The 16980-nt window shown below is 45.3% G+C and overlaps 1 protein-coding gene across 1 annotated transcript; it reads left to right on the forward strand.

Annotated features, from left to right (window-relative positions):
- The first annotated feature begins 374 nt into the window (after positions 1–374).
- On the forward strand, positions 375–8860 carry ptk6b (PTK6 protein tyrosine kinase 6b). The gene is made up of 8 exons (XM_041945608.1): positions 375–911; positions 1976–2097; positions 3957–4120; positions 4381–4546; positions 6314–6475; positions 7142–7323; positions 7402–7555; positions 8443–8860. The coding sequence occupies exons 1-8, from the start codon at positions 547–549 to the stop codon at positions 8622–8624; spliced, it is 1497 nt and encodes a 498-aa protein (XP_041801542.1). The 5' UTR covers positions 375–546; the 3' UTR covers positions 8625–8860.
- The last annotated feature ends 8120 nt before the right edge of the window (positions 8861–16980 follow it).

The following is a 16980-nucleotide window of genomic DNA, read 5'->3' on the forward strand; positions in this document are numbered from 1 at the left end:
TTTTAGTGTGAGCTCATCTTTCATTAAGGTGTTCAGTGTGGATAAGTAGCATATACCTGGCATCCATCATCTAGCCACTTTAACCTTAAAGAATACATCAATTCATTTGCTGATTATATTTTGCATTAATGATCCAAATCTATAAAGTAACAACAAGTGAAGTAAAAAGTACAATATTAGCCTCTGAATTACTCATTTAAAGTACAAGTACCTCAAAGCTGTAGCACATCTGTCCGAAGTACTGTGTGTGTACATGTACCTGCCAGGATCCATCCCCGCAGTGCGCGTGTCTTCTGCCAGTCGCGCCAGAGGGGGCCCCCTCCCTGCTTTTACCGCCCGGCAGGAGGAAGTTGTCAGTCTTTCAGAGCAGTCTCACAGTGTCAACAGGATAAAGCCACCAGCAGTTTCGCTGTAGAGGCATTCCGAGGATTCCCCGCGCTCCGTCCTCTCTACCTGTCCGACAGGTGTAGCCGGCTGTCTCCGCCGACGCGCTCAGAGGCAGAGGGGGGGGAAGGCGCTCCGAGCGGCGGCCGTTCATGCTCATCTATGGGTGAGTGTCTGCGGAAAGCTTGTCCGTGTCTGGAGGCACTATGGCAGAGGATGTTCGACCACAAGAAGGCTTCTCCCGGAGAAGCAGGAGTAAACGGCGGCGGTGAGGAGAGCCCGCCGCCAGCGAGCCCGCCCCCGCAGGAGAGGGGGTCCGAGAGCGGCTCTATGTACACGGCCATCTGGCCCTTTGAATCCCGGCACACGGACGAGCTGTCGTTCCAGGAAGGGGACCTGTTCAGCGTCATCAGCCGCAGCGGGGACTGGTGGACCGCACGGAGGATCGACAGGAACGGGTGCGTCCTGGACACCGGCATCGTGCCCAGTAACTACCTGGTCCGGGCTGAATCCCTGGAAACGCAGCCGTGAGTGTTGTACTCTCCTTCCACATTTTCTGCACATTTAATCTCTTTTGAGTGAACTAACTGTAACTGAACTGAGTCAGGATGTGGGACAAAGTCCTGAAGGCAGCCTCAGCTCCTGGTCCCGTCCGGTCACCGTCCCGACAGGTTCAGACAAAGCTTATTAGAGACTTGACACATCTAGAAGTCACTAAGGTGCTTTTGTATTGGGTTGTATTTACATGCGTCCAGCCTCGCTCCTGCCTGTGAAATCTGTTTTATTACCTTCAACAAGTGCAGCCTTTCAAGCTGAGGTCGAAACCTCCAGACCTGATCCAGGAGTCCACCTGGGCTTGAAGCGATGTGCTCTTATTAATATGAGCACAGCTTCCACCTGAACCAGTGTTTCACAGTCGAGGTCTGAGCTAGAAAACCTCACATGCTTTGAGTATTAAACATAATCAGGTCACTCAGGAGGAAATGCGGCGTCACAGTGCTGCTGGTTGGACGGCTTCAGTTTGTGCCATGTTTTAATGTTGTGACACATTACAGCAGCATCAGTGATGAATAAGACCCTCTGGATGACTGCTAACTGGCCAACCTGATCTTATTTCACACATTTACTCTCAGCTCGTCCACAAACGACAAATGTTGGCCAGTTTTCGGCAAATTGCAACCATGAGGCAGCAAGAAGCTACGTGAGCAAAGGCATCATTAAAGATGTGAAGCCCGTCTGTCATCAGTCCCCGCGTCCTCACACATTTCAGACCGTCACGCAGCGTGTTTGGATCTCTGCGTCACACTGACCCCGTCAGCCCGGAGTGTGTCGGCGTGGGATGACAGTCTGCTTCACCACTTCTTGTTTTGTCTTTTTCTTTTCTGTTTATTGCTGCAACAGAATGGGAAGTGTGTAACGTGTGGTTTTTCACACATGTCAGCAGGTGCTGCAGAGCTGGGGGTGTTTATGAGTGACTGTGTTCATATTCCATCTCAACATTTTATATACGATAGAAATGAGAAGATTTTAGGTTCAGGGTTTCATTGCAATGACTTCCTAGTAATTACTTTCTGGCTTTGTGTCCATCCAGATGGTTTTTTGGGACAATGAACCGCTTCGAGGCCCAAAGCCACCTGCTGGGACCAGGAAACGACGAGGGAGCTTTCCTCATTCGACAGAGTGAGAAAGACAACGTTGGATACGTTCTTTCAGGCAAGACGCGAAGGAGTGATGACGGAGGAAGGCGAAAAGAGAACGAGAGGCGTTCTGGTGTCAGTGGGTTAGTGAGGAGGGAGTTTCACTTCACCTCAGAAACAGAACAGGATGTATGGGTGTTTAAGAGAGCGACAGATGCTAACAGGCTAGCAGTCGGCCTTAGAGGGCAGCAGTTTGTGGGGGGCCACCCGGCTGACGGGAACCCCAGACCCCAGGAAACACAACATCACACATTTATCAGAATGAACATTTCAAACTGTCTCTGAATGTCTCAAACAACACCAGGAACCCAGAACGGAGAGTAAACAGGGACACGTCATGTGGCAATACTGAAAATTCCCGGCTTCCCGGCCTCAAACTGAGCCCGCCCACAACCACGCTGCAGTTTGATCCGCCTAAAAACTGACCAATGCTGCCCAAATCAAATCAAATTCAAACTGATCACAGTCTGCCGGGGCCTTATTGATCCCAAACAGGTTGTCATTGTCCTGCGTTAGGCAGCAGCCTTGTTGAAATCTTCATCGATAAACCAGAATTTTGCACTCCAGCCATAGATACACTGTGGAGGTTATTCCTTACCCCCCCCAATATGTTCACTTAAAGTTATTATCATTCTAGCTTCTGTGCAAGGCCCTACGAAAAAACCTAAAACCTGATGAACAGATGGTTTCAGTTCAGCTGGAGGCCTGGAGGACAGCGAGGAAACCAAACGACACAGGAAAGAGAAGATCAATCCCACTCCCAAATCTGTCAGAAAAATATGAGGTTAGCTTAGCACAAAGACTGGAAACAGCTAGTGCGGCTCTGTAAAAATGACAAAACATCTCTAAAGCCGACTCCTACGACAGTCTCAAGGCTTTTAACTGATTTCAAACCTTTCAAAGAGCAGCAGCACGAGCGGAACCACAGAAAATGTCAGTATTTATGTTTCCATCATTTCATGCATCTCGCTAATCTGCACCTTTCAACATAACCTACGACCGGCACCTGAAGGTGTCATAGTTATAATTCCAGGTTATTACAAGATAAAGAATCTATCAAGATTATCTAAACCACTTTATCGGGGGTTAAAATCTGATGTGAGAGCAACCAGAATGTCAGTAAGACCTCTCTGCAAAGAGAAACTGTGCAAGCACGACTACGGTGAGCACAGCGGGTCAAAGTTAAAGCAGGAAATCATTCTGCAAACAGGCAGATGGTGCAATAATTAAGATCAGACCTGCAGTTCATGTGTTAACACATCAGGATGCACCGTTTTCCTAATATCTCACACCAGCGTCAGACTTCACAGTAAAACTACAGTATATCAGCTGTAACCAATACAAACAGTTCACGCCTGTCATTTCAGATCATATGAAGAGGCCGATCTCTGCCAAAGTCTTTACAGTGAATAATAAATGCACTGCCATTCGTACGCCTGGTTCATGTTCTGCAGCTGATTGACCACTCGCTTCGACATCATAAATCAACTTTGTAAATACAACATTGCCGTAACTGATCGAGACGATCGCCAAAGCTGCATAAAATAAGATCCAGGTTCTAATAAACTGAAAATGTCGTTTAAAGTTTTTGCTAATTTGACAATTTTGTTCAAATAAAATGTGAGGAGGCTGTTAGGACACACTTCTGCTGCATTCATTGCTTCAGAGTCTTTGCCATGACATTTATTCTGAAAAACTGCTCATACACACAGATGTAAACACATTTGTTATTGGTCCAGTTTGGACTTTCTGGCATTCTTAATTACAGCCGTACCAAATAAAAAGCTGATGAAATGATTTGGAATTTAAGCTTTATATTCCTGCAGATCTTCTGCTCGTTTCTGACTTTGTGCATTTGTGTGAATCTTCCTGCAGTGAAGTCGAGCAGCGGCGTGAAGCATTTTAAGATCCTCCAAGGAGATGAAAGTCACTTTTTCGTGGAGCCCAACCACGACTTCAGCTCTCTGATTGACTTGGTGGAGCACTACTGCGCCAACAGCCTGAACAACACATGCACGCTGGGAAACCCCTGCAGGAGGGTAGGACGGGCTGCGCTGTGTTTCTGTCTTTCTGCTTCTGCCACTGTTTGTTCCTCTTATTCCTGCTCATGTGAAAACAAGAAGTGTGGACATTCAGCACTGACAAAAAACATTTCTCTCGAATAGAGTCGTTACTGAACGGCTACATACACACACATTAATGTGCTTCCTTGTTTGCGTAGATTCAACACACGATTTCCATTTAAATCCTGTCTAAATGAAGTGTGTGTGTGTGTGTGTGTGTGTGTTTCCTCCATCAGAAAAAGCCCAACACTCCAGATTTGAATCATTTCACTGTGGATGAGTGGGAGCTCCCGAAAGAGGAGTTCAGCCTGGAGGAGGAGCTGGGCAGCGGCTACTTCGCTGATGTCTACCAGGGACGCTGGAAAAATCTCATTAAAGTCGCCATCAAGATCCTCAAAAGTGGTACTTCATCATCATCTCTGTTGATCTGATGAGAATGAGTTCTTCCTCGCCAATGACAGAAGAGGTCAAAGTGTTCAGTGTAGAAAAAGGGAAACATCCTTTCAGCTCAGAGCACAGAGGGTGATCTACTGTCAGCTCAGGATCGAGTCAGAGCCAATGTGGTGGAGAGAAAAACATGTTCTGTTAGCGTGTATTTAGCCTGGTTTGCACACAGGGCAGAAGTTTGTTGGCTTCATTGATGATTTCAGTGTTTCAGCCAGACGCTTTGTGGTTCACAGCTGTGTGAAGCCTTCATTCATTCATTCATTCATTCATTCATTCATCAGTTTTACCTTCTAACATCCTGTTTGCCCGAGCAGCGCTGTGCTAACATGCTCGCTCACAGGTCGTGCTCAAACATCATCAAGTAACTCAATTCCAGCTGAGGTGATAATCGACTAATCACTGAAGTCATCTTATCAAACAGAATAGACATTTTCTTTTCTCTGTTTTATATAACTGTAATATGAAATGTTCACTCAATAATGAAAGTAATCATTAGCTTCAGACCTGTCGGCATCTGGCATGTCTACAGACCAGCACACAGGGATTTCACACATGCTGCTAATACTCGATCAGGTTATTAACACAAACACTGTATAAACATTGTTGTTGTAAATCTGTTAGTTAGCCAAGAGGCTATTTTACATCTGTAGTCGTTGCTAATGCTGCTAATTTCATTACGTGATCTGTCTGATCTGGCCTATTAACTGGGGGAAAATTTCAAAGCGAGATGAGATCACACCTGGACCAGTCGTATTTTCCAAAATGTCAGAAATCCCTCTGCATTAAATCTTAAAAAGCCAGACTGTGGTGCTTCTCAGCATATCAATCGAAGCTTTTTACGCCCAAATAGTCGAATATTAAAACGTACTATGGATGCAAAGCACTCGGTTTTCTGTCCTCTGTGCATCATCGACACGTTCAGTGACAGCTGAGTGAAACTGGGTGTGGTTTAGTGGGTGAAGACAAATAAGAATGTCAACAATCATTTCCAGATTTATCACAGTAACACCCATCCCCACCCACCTCACACAAAGCAGCATCGTTACTGTGTGTGTGTGTGGCACTGAGGTGGCAAACAGCTGGACTGTGGTGAATCAGTGAAATCATTTTCGTCATCTTTTTGGCAGAAAGTGTGCTAATGCTAATCGCTGTCTCACTATTGTTTGAATAGTCGTCAGGACAACAGGATCCACTGTCACACAGTGTATGTATGACTAACAAGCTCCGTCAGGTGAGCCACTAACACTCATAATGACTGCTGCTCTAAGCAGGAAGTCATGATCCTCATTGTGGCCGCTCAGTTGATCCGTACTATGTGAGTATTTCTGCACGGCCACAAAGGCCGATTAAAACTTATCGTTTGAATTAACACAAAGAACGAGATGAATAAAAAATCAGCTCAGCTTTAGACCAAGAGAACGAATCCCTTTAGATCTCAGCAGCAGCATGCGAACACGTCCCTCACGTGAGTCCGGCAGTGTGCTGCTTCTACATGTAAAAGCATGTTAGCATGATTTAATCAAACATCTATCTGTTAAACACCTCAGTTAGTTTCCTTTTATTTCTAAAAGTCCGTCATGTTTGTTAAATCATCAAGATTTCAAAGTGGTTTCCTCGTTTTCCTGCTCTCGCTTCTCTTAGTTTCCTCTTTTCTCTCTTCCTCTTTTCCACCTCTGGGTTTCTCTTTTCTTCCGTTTAATTCTGTCCGTCCGTCTCTCTCAGACTCGGAGCTGAACCACCGTGAGTTTCAGAGGGAAGTCCAGATCCTGAAGAGTCTCCGCCACCGTCACCTCATCTCGCTGTTTGCCATCTGCACGGCCTCGGCGCCTTACTGGATCATCACCGAGCTGATGGAGAAAGGCAGCCTGCTCAGCTTCCTCAGAAGTAAACCTAACCCTTCATAGGTTGGGGCTAGAGGGACACACCTCTGGGTCACAGTCATGTTGTGATCTAAGATGTCAGTCAGTCAGTTTCTCTCAGGTCAGCAGCCTTGAAACTAAACTCAGTCACTGTCCAGATTTCACTGTCCAGGACAAATGGGAGAAATCACAGTCAGATATTAGCTGTGTTTATGGATCCTGGGGGGGCGGCTGTGCTGAGTGAGATCACTGCAGCCGGCAGCCACAGAACAGGCTGCAATAAAACCTCTGTGTGTTTCTAATGCACGTCCACGAGAAGAGTTCACACAGGCTCAGACTGTTATTCTGAGTGTCCACATTATGGAAAGGATCCCTACAGAGACGGACATGTTTGTAAAAGAGAAAGATCCTTGCTGTATCGCTCTCATCTACGCCACCAGACTCCATTCACAAAAACAAACGTTAAAAAAACAGTCACCAACTCTGGTTTGGTCAGAATAAACCCTTCATTTACTGAGTTAGATGTGAAAATATGAGCAGAGAGGTGAGAGAGAGGGCAGACGTCAGGGAAGCAGCTCAGGAACGACTTCCACCAGACAGATTTAAAGACTTCAACAGACTTCACCTGATGAATGAGATTAGAAAGTGCTGTTGAATTGCTCTGTTTCTAACTGCTGGGGTCCTGTTTCAGGTGCAGAGGGGCAGAATCAAGACACGGTGTCGCTCGTTGACATGGGTGCCCAGGTGGCTGATGGGATGTCATACCTGGAGGAGCAGAACAGCATCCACAGAGATCTGGCGGCTCGAAACGTCCTGGTGGGGGAGGACAACATCTGTAAGGTGGCCGACTTCGGACTGGCCAGAGTGATCAAGGTAGGGAGGAAGAGAGGTTTGTGCGTCCGTCAGCTTAAATCCAGCCGCCCGCCTCTCAGACTGAGCTTTCTCACCCAGGAGCCGTTCTACATCACAGAGGACAAAAAGATTCCCTACAAGTGGAGCGCTCCTGAGGCCATCAGCCACGGAAAGTTCTCCAACAAGTCGGACGTCTGGTCTTTTGGCGTCTTGCTCTATGAGATCACCACCTACGGAGGCGTTCCTTACCCAGGTCGGTGGAATGGCAAAATTAAATATGAAGTCCAGGTCCCTGACGAGAAAACATCTGGAGAGGTCAAAGAGTCTTCCTCTTTCCAGACAGAGCTTTCAGGATCTTTATTTCTCAGCTTTCTTTAGGTCTTTCTACAAAGAGAGAACTCATGATTACTTTTAAAACCAGGGGTGTAGAAATGTGTTTCCTCCTTCTCACCTTCCTGGGTTTGTTCTAGCTTTCCTTTCTCCACCTCGTGGGCCTCTCACAGCCTTATTTGAAGAACAGGTTTCAGTACCTGACCTGATGTAAGACACACAGAAAAAATGTGATTGTATCCTTTAATTCATTCATTCATTCATTCATTCATTCATTGATGCAGCTTTGGGAGACATGGGAAGCACGTGATTGGACGCAGCGAACGCTGCTAATGCGAACGCATTAATCGTGCAGCCTTAATAATCAACCTTATGGCAGATACATGTTGACTCAACTATACATTCATAATTACAGAATGCAAGTTTTCATACAAAGATGAAATAAAGAAACAATTTCGTAAAAAGCTGCACCATGTTGGCAGAGGTGGACGTCAACAAGTATGCTTAGTAAATATACGTACACATATACCTTTGTATATACACACGCATGCCTTTGTGGTTTAGCAGTGGTGTGTATGGATCTATAGCTGATGTGATGTTGTTAGATGGGTTTAAAGCATGTTCTTTATCCAGCATCAGAACAGGGTTTAGATCTTTTCTCACCATCATCTCAGCTAAAGACTGCTTCAGCATGTTTTGAGAAAGCCTCCAGGTGTATCTGCAGGTGTTTTAATGCAAACAAATGTTTGACCTCTTTTCACCACTTTTTTCCTCTCTACCCGCTTCACTCCATCTCTTGCTCTCCCTCAGCCTTTAGCAACCAGGAGGTGTACCAGCAGGTCACCAAAGGGTACAGGATGCCAGCTCCGGCCAAATGTCCCAACTTTCTCTACCAGATCATGCTGAAATGCTGGAGCGCCGCACCGGCCGACCGGCCGGATTTCAAGTCCCTCAAGGTCCAACTGGACAGCAGCTCTTACGAGATGGAGTAACCGTCCCCTGACGTCCTGCAGTTACACACTCATCGCCACAGAGGGGCAGCAGATAGTCGCTGAGACGCCGGCCTCCTTGGACCGGACTTGGACTGTGACACCTAAACCTGCAAAGCTTGATGTATTTTATTCAGTCCACTGGGGCTGCAACCATTGATTATTTTATTATCAGTTAATCTGCTGACTCTTTTTAGAGCTGAAACCATTAAATAAATTTGCAACAATTTTTAAATCGATTAACCATTTCAGTCGTTTTCTAAGCGAATGAATTTTTAGTCTTCTGTGAGAGCAAACTGAAATATCTGATGAGACAAAAAACACATTTACATCTGTCAACTTGTGCTCAAAGAAAGTGCGTTTAGATGAAATGACTGGATGACCTCAGCGGTCATTGTTAGAATTGACCCTCAGATAACTGAGAAAATGATATTCAATTAGAATAAAAAGCTGTTTGAAAACTAGAAAACCCTCCCCGCTGAGAGGCTGGAACCAGGGACTGACTAAGCTATTTTTTTCTAGTAAAAATGGCAAACGATTAATCGGTTTTTAAAATAGCTGCTAATTCTATACAGCAAATGCATGAGGATGTTTTTCCATCATAGGTCTGGGTTTTGGATCATTTAAGACACGTGTGACGGTTTACTGCCAGCAGGGGGCAGCATGTGTGTTCAGGTGAGAATAAGCATCACACATTCATGTGAATCTGAATGTTTGCTTCATCTCACCTCCTGTCGCCTTCTGCTGAGCGTCAGAATTCATTCTTGACCTTTGAAACACCACAAACAAACTGCACTCAAGGCCCACTGAGCAGCTGCTCTGGAGCTTATGAGTGCATCACATGATCTTCATCATAGAGTTTGTTTTGTCAACTACTGTTTCCAAAGCCAAGACTGAACTTTGAGCCAACATGGATGAAAAATCCTTAAAGCGCTCCGAAAAATGTTTTCAGGACAACCGGGCACACTCCTCTGCTGATGAAGACCATGTGATACGATCAAAAACCGTCCTCTAACTGGAAGTCAAAAGTCACAGAGAGCTCCGGCTCTTGACTTTGAGCCATGATAACCTCAAAGATTCAAAGAGGAATACACTAGCTGTAACAAATGCCTTGTAAATGAATTTCTATTAAACAGTTTTGCTTGTTTTTACTTGGTCATAATTCCTGTCTGCAGTATTTACCTTTGGCCAACAGGGGGCAGCACAGCCACAGTATCTGAGGCGTGATTTCCTGTCTTTTCTAACTAGTCAAGTTTTTAATTGCACAAATCAGCCACAAATCACTTGCTTTCCTAGAGTATGTCTACAGTATGTAGCCCTCTTGTATTTTAACAGTTGTAACCCAGTCTTCTCTTTGCTGCTGATAAATACATGAAGAAAGCTACACCCCCTTCCTTCAACAAGCGTCCTCAGCTGTCTCACTTCCTTTTTGCTTCAGTGCCACAGATGAACATGTGACCTGAGTGTGATTGTTCAGGCTGATTCTTACTGTCATGAGGAAGTACAATTATTCAGATTAGGACAAGGTTCAATAATCTACAAAACTCTGCTGCATAAATATTTGTTCTGACTTCTGCGTCTATTAATCATCAAATCCTCAAATTCATCTTGCGACATCTTGTGGTGGATCCCGATCCCCAGGTTAAGAAACACTGCCATGGATGACATGTGGACTAAAACAAACACACCAATGATTTTGGAAAATATGGAAAATGCACTCGTCAGCTGTTGAAGTGAGGATTCGAACAAAGCTTGTCCCCTTCAACGGGATCAGAGTCCTGGGATGTTTTCTTCGTTACTTGGGTTCAAAAACTGTATCAAAGCCATGAAGCGAATCAACAAATGCAGTGATGCTGCATTTAGAAATACGCAATGAAAACAGTTTTATTCGTGATGTTTGAACAGGGTCTGATCCAGGTCACGTTTTGTTTCCAGCTCTGTTAAATAATGTTCGTCTACACTGCTGATGAACACCTGGAGACCTCCGTTTAGTGTCAGACATGTAACTGATTCACTGCAACAAACGTGTAACAGTATGTACTGTCCCATTCAAACGCCTGATGGCTTACCAAAGCACCTGCCTCACTGTGTTGAACAGAACCCGCATGTCACGTTCCACCTGGTGCAAACACAAGGTGACTTTCTGCCTTTGTGTGCAGGATTCCTTTTGTATTCTGTTTTCATGCTGTTCAGCGTGCAATGATGTTACCAGTCTATAACTAACCTGTGACCTGGAACACGGATGCTGCTATTATTGGATACTGTGTGTGTGTGTGTGTGTGTGTGTGTGTGTGTGTCACTGGGTGTTACATTCCTTCCTGTCGGTTACTAGAATAAAACTGGGTCAGTAACATTTCACCCCTGTATTCTGTCTGTCTGCTGTTCAGAAGTCAAACAGCTCCATTTCTACCATACAGTGATTCAACTGTAATACAACGAGATCATTGTTAAAATTTCGATTTTATTTTCAGAATTGAATGAAAAAAATCATCATCATCATCACTTTTCCTAAAGTTTTACATTTTAAGACCTTTATCAGGTAAAATTCATACAGACATTCAATTTGAGTGGATGTCAGGCTGATGCTGCTGCTCCTCAACGCCATGAAGGTCATAAATCAAGAACAGTTTTTCTTCCAACACCCCGCCTACATGACTCTTTTGTGCATAACTTTGAAAAAAATGTTACCTGCTAAAATAAAGGAACAAAATGAGTGCAAATTTAAATTAATCATTTAAAATTCTCTATATCTCTGCCAAGAAGTCAAGTTACAGTTTATGTTCATGTCTTAATGCATTAAGTGTATTATTTCCAGTGAATAATGTCCAGAGAGAAACATGGACACTGTTTGTCCAGAGGACGGACAGAGAGCTTCATCAAAAACAATCAGCTGAAGATCAACATCAGCACCGCCGATCAGCTCGTGGAGACGGCGATGCTTCAGATATGGACGCTGCTGCAGAGAAGCTGCAGACTGTGAAACGTGGAGGCTTCACACATGTTGAACCCGTCAGCACCGAGGATCTTTACGATCAGCACAGTTTCAAGGTGGACACCGCACGCACGCACACATGCGCTCTGCATCACTCTGTGATGACGCAGCATTTTTACACACATGTACAGTAATCCTGGAACCAAATGTGGGCTAGGACTGAAAAAGAAGTCACCTAGATCTCTTGGGTCACTGCCGGGACAGGCTGGTGCATGACACTGTACATCTGTGGGAATGTGTGTGTGTGTGTGTGTGTGTGAGCTATATGTGACTCCCTCTCTTTCTGTCCCGCAGGGTCACGTCACAGTCCCCCCCCCATGAATGGAGGGCAGTCAGAAACAGAGTCAGACCCTCAGCTTACTCACAGGTAAACCCAGCGAGCTCAGGAAAACCCTGACACTCCTCCGGTTTCCTAAACGGTGACCTCGAACCAGAAACAGGTCAAGAGCCTTGTGAGTGACAGGAGGGGTGGGGTCAGCTACCATGGTACAAACAGCTGTGCAGACTGCCATAGAGACACAGGGGGTAAGTCTTGTTGAACTTGGAAACAGCTAGGCTAAGCGCCTCCTTGTTGGAACACCAAACAGTTTTCACACAGCGACATGCTGGTTGATAAAAACCACTGAGTCAAAGTCATCCATTCTGGACTACAAGCCTGTAATCTCTGGGTACAATGCAATACAATACACAGCTTCACAATGAGCCCACAGGGTGCACGTCCAAACACACAGCTAAACATGCAGCTAAACACACAGCTAAACATGCAGCTAAACACACAGCTAAACACACAGCTAAACACACAGCTAAACATACAGCTAAACATGCAGCTCATGTGTCTCTGCAGCTTAACGCAGTCACTTATTAAAACACACACTGATCATCTTATCTTATCCAGTCCTGTTTTTTTTTTGATGGTATCAGAATACTGAAATGTTGTCTGTCCCACATTCAGCCTGTGATCAGGACCTGCAGGGGTTTCCTGCCTCCAAACTGGGACAGCAGCCAAAACTCTGCTTTTCTAATTCCAGTATATCTGGGTCCAAGGCCTGAACCCAGTCACCCTGAGACGGCTGGCTGGCACCACCGCAGTGTGCCACAGACAGACAGACAGAGAGACAGACAGGCAGGCAGAGAGACAGACAGACAGACAGACAGACAGGCAGAGAGACAGACAGGCAGAGAGAGAGACAGAGAGACAGACAGGCAGACAGAGAGACAGACAGACAGAGAGAAAGACAGACAGACAGGCAGACAGAGAGACAGACAGACAGGCAGGCAGAGAGACAGACAGACAGACAGACAGACAGAGAGACAGACAGAGAGACAGACAGGCAGGCAGGCAGAGAGACAGACAGAGAGACAGACAGACAGACAGGCAGAGAGACAGACAGACAGGCAGAGAGACAGACAGACAGAGAGAAAGAGAGACAGACAGGCAGACAGAGAGGCAACAAAACACATCAAGCATGCACCCAGAACATGTGCTCACCCTAACGGGGCCTTCATCGAGACAGCAAAAAGACAGAGAACAGAAAGAGTAGAAGGACAATCAGAAAAACTCAGGAAGGTTTTCAGCAAACCACATCCCTGTGCATTTCAAGCCCCACAACACCCTGAGGCAGGAACCGGTCCACCCCGAGGACAAAACACCCAGGCACAATCAGAGCAACGTGGTGTCTGCAGCGCAGTGCAGCCAGGAGTGGACTGACTCATACGGCCAGGAAATATAACTACCGCTCCACAAACGCATGGCGCAGCACAGGAGAGCCAGCACCTCGGGTCAGGACTCAGCAGTCCCCCTACACCTGAGGGACGAGGGCCAGGGATGACAGGCTGGAAAGTGTGTGTCATAAAACAACTTGAGGAATGCATCATTATCTGGAGAGCAGAGACTTGAACCGTTGGTTCCATCAGTTTTTGATGCACCCTCTCCGAGGTAAAGGCTGAGACCTGCGAACACAGCAACGTCGCTGAGAACGGGTCGAAGTGAGCGAAACAAGCAGTCAGACCATCGTACAGGTTGTAAATGAACCTCCAGATTAGCTGGATTTATCTGGAGGATAAAACAAAGGTGATGGTGAAGTTACATAACTGACAGATACAATGGCCCAAATTAAATCAAATAAAGCCAACTCTATCTGTCAAATAAAGAGGCTTTGAGACTTGGCTGCTCCTCCCTGGAGACTCAGGATTTGTTGTTATTTGTTCATGAAGACTTGTGACATGGCTTGGAGTTAAGACGTGCCCCAGTACACTTAAAAAACTAAAAGATGTAAATCCAGACAGCAGGAGAGAGCAACAGAAACAGAGAGAGAGAGAGAGATTGGCGTCCAAGTTTGTCGTCTGCTGTAGCGCAAAATGTTCTCAAATTAACACGACTGTATGAAAGAAATTGTTAAATTTACACAAGATGATCAGAACTACAAATCTACTACTGCACACACCATCATTCTTCACTTTCAACCGCGTTGAATTAAAAATATCACCAACTCAAAATGTCCTGTATCGCTTTTTCCTGAAAGCCAAACTTCCGTGTTATGGTTACCATGGTGACCGTGGTCTGGTTACGAACTCACGCCTTGAAATGACGACATGATTACATCGTCTCATTCTAAAGGAGATACGACAGAAAGCACTGAAGCATCTTCACTCAGCATTTAGCTAAATTCAAAGAACAGTTAGCAGAAACATGCCGACCACTACCCTCACATCAAGGACTCATTCTTCCTCTGAGCACGTGGAATATACCATTCTACACATGAAATATCTCGTGCATATGCATATATACTTTTCTTTCTGCTCTAACACACATTTACAGTATACATTTATTACTGTGCAGCAGAGTAAACACTGGACTGAACTTATCCGTACCCAACGTGTGCAATTTCTGTTAAAACAGGCTGCTGCCTGTCACACCTGAATTTCTCAGGTTGGGGATGAATAAAGTCTTATCTTATCTTATCTTATCTTACAACCTAACCGACTGGATTAACTGGCAACCCTGCAATCAGCAGACGGCCTGCTCTACTTCCTGACCCACAGTCGTCCTCCAGTCAAGAAAACACGTAGCTCTCTAAATGTGACAGATTTAAAGGATAACTTTGTTTTTTAACAACCTAGACCTTATTTGTAGCATTAAATACGACCATTTACTCCCCCAGACAACTTTGGTGGCATTTGGAGTCGTTTTGAAGAAATTAGCCCCAGAGGAGCGGCGCGTATATCCGTATAATGCGAGTACTCGGGGCATCCATGCGCAGCCTCTATATAACACATAATCTGCAGAAACTCGTTCATATTCAATATTTAGTTATGATATGCTGGTGCTATTCCCCTCTGAGCCGGCGGTCGGCTAGTTTAGCTGTAGTTTGGCACAGCTGTGGTTCGTTATTGCGTATTCGTAGCCGACCGCCGCAGAGTTAGCCGTGTTGTGGCCGGCTGCTCGCAGCGCCCGGCGTTCGGTAATGACATCATCCACGTCAGAGGTAGTTGCCTAGAGACGCCGGATGTTGATAACATGCCACCACGGGCTCAGAGGGGAATAGCACCAGCATATCAGAACAAAATACTGGAATATGAACGAGTTTCTGCAGATTATGCGTTATATAGAGGCTGCGCATGGATGCCCCGAGTACTCGCATTATACGGATATACGCGCCGCTCCTCTGGGGCTAATTTCTTCAAAACGACCACCAAAGTTGTCTGGGTGAGTAAATGGTCGTATTTAATGCTACAAATAAGGTCCAGGTTGTAAAAAAACAAAGTTATCCTTTAATTGGTAATGAATGACGTGAAAGCATGATGACTACAGTCTTTGCTCTTTGGCTTGTGAACTGGCCGACTGCAACCCTGCTCTCCACCGGCTCCAGTGACACCAGTTAGCCTGTATCGCATCCCCCGCACTCTGCGTTCATCAACATATCATAATAGTGGCTCCACTCCAGCCCGGAGTGAGGCCTAAGTATGCTGTCCTGACATGTTTAAGGGCCATTCGCAGGAAGCAACCAGACAGGTTTAAACTGCTGATGCGTCACCAGATCTCACAGATTACTCGGCTTTCAGGTTTCTGGTGTTTGTTTTTACAGCCCGTGTTGTCAAGAATGTTCTTTTTTCTCACCATCACCATCTTCATTAAATCAGTATTAGAACAGGTCCGGTGGGACAGATAACATGACGAACATGACATGAGCGGGAACAAATCTACAGTTTCACTGTTGAAGTTACCTGTTTAAGATACCTGGCCAATCACCAGCATTATTAACATTCTCTGTACAAGAACGATGCATGCTTATTGGTTCACCGACGCCTCACTCGCTCAGTCCTTAGGTATGGCACAGAATGACAAAGCATTTTTTTATACTCTTTATTAGTGACGCAATTTGGTGTGATAACAGTATCGACGCTCGGTTCCCAGACCTCGGTGCAGCTTCTCATGGGTCAGTCACGTCAGGGCATACTTGTTCTACTGATAACAAGCGGCCACAAGCTATGCTCCTGATGTTAAATTGGCTTTATTAGTGGCACGAGGCAACGCAAGAGCCACTCGCCTTTATAGCTCAAAGAGAATAGAATAACTATTCCTCCAAACCAGAATTTCAGCACGTAACTCGTCCCGCAGCTTGGAGAAAACTCTCGCAAACTATATATCAAAACGTGCGGCTCGATTGGGAATGGTGTGCTATGTCTTTTATAGCTCTTTCGTCAATAATTCGCAAATGAAGAAGAATTTCCCATAAGAAATGAATGGGGAAATTTCCTCAAATTTCAGCCTTTTTCAATTGTCCGCTGCTTCGCCATACTTTCTCCTAGAGACTTCATTCAAACTTTAAAACGTAGATAATTTTGTCGGCTCAAAATGAACCTCTGCAAATTTTTTGCTATCTCTTACGGTTTTCGAGCTATGACCATCTGAAGACCATAAAGTTTCTCAAAAATGCTCAGAATTTCTCCCCCTAGAGTGGATGACATCATCAGTTAGAGTGACAGAGCCAGTGAGAAATCGCCTGAAATTTTTTTTCCAAAATTGACGTAAAATCCAAACGGTGAATAGGAGACACATCATTTTTGGATCTTTTTGTAGACAAACATCTTTTCTCGCCTCTGATTTCAATTTTAAAGGGTTAGCCCCCACCAAATTTAAAAAAAGGGATCTTGCACCAGCTGCCCTGCTCTGCTGCTCGTTACTGGGCTCTGCTGAGGCCTGATAACGAGCCATTCATTAGAATCAGGTGTGCTGGAGCAGGGATGCATCTAAAACCTGCAGGGCAGTGGTACTCCAGGACCAGGCTTGAGAAACAGTGGCATAGATAACACCAGCAGCCCCCTCCTGCCACTGTCAAAATTGGAATTGTCTAGTTCTACAAACTG

The sequence above is a fragment of the Chelmon rostratus genome, chromosome 10 (genome assembly GCF_017976325.1).
Source record: "Chelmon rostratus isolate fCheRos1 chromosome 10, fCheRos1.pri, whole genome shotgun sequence".
Taxonomy (NCBI): domain Eukaryota; kingdom Metazoa; phylum Chordata; class Actinopteri; order Chaetodontiformes; family Chaetodontidae; genus Chelmon; species Chelmon rostratus.

Excerpts from the sequence above, each read along its gene's own strand:
- ptk6b (XM_041945608.1), top strand. The coding sequence starts at position 547 with ATGGGTGAGTGTCTGCGGAAAGCTTGTCCGTGTCTGGAGGCACTATGG. Across the intron at positions 912-1,975 it reads GAATCCCTGGAAACGCAGCC|ATGGTTTTTTGGGACAATGA; the intron begins GTGAGTGTTGTA and ends GTGTCCATCCAG. Across the intron at positions 2,098-3,956 it reads CGTTGGATACGTTCTTTCAG|TGAAGTCGAGCAGCGGCGTG; the intron begins GCAAGACGCGAA and ends ATCTTCCTGCAG.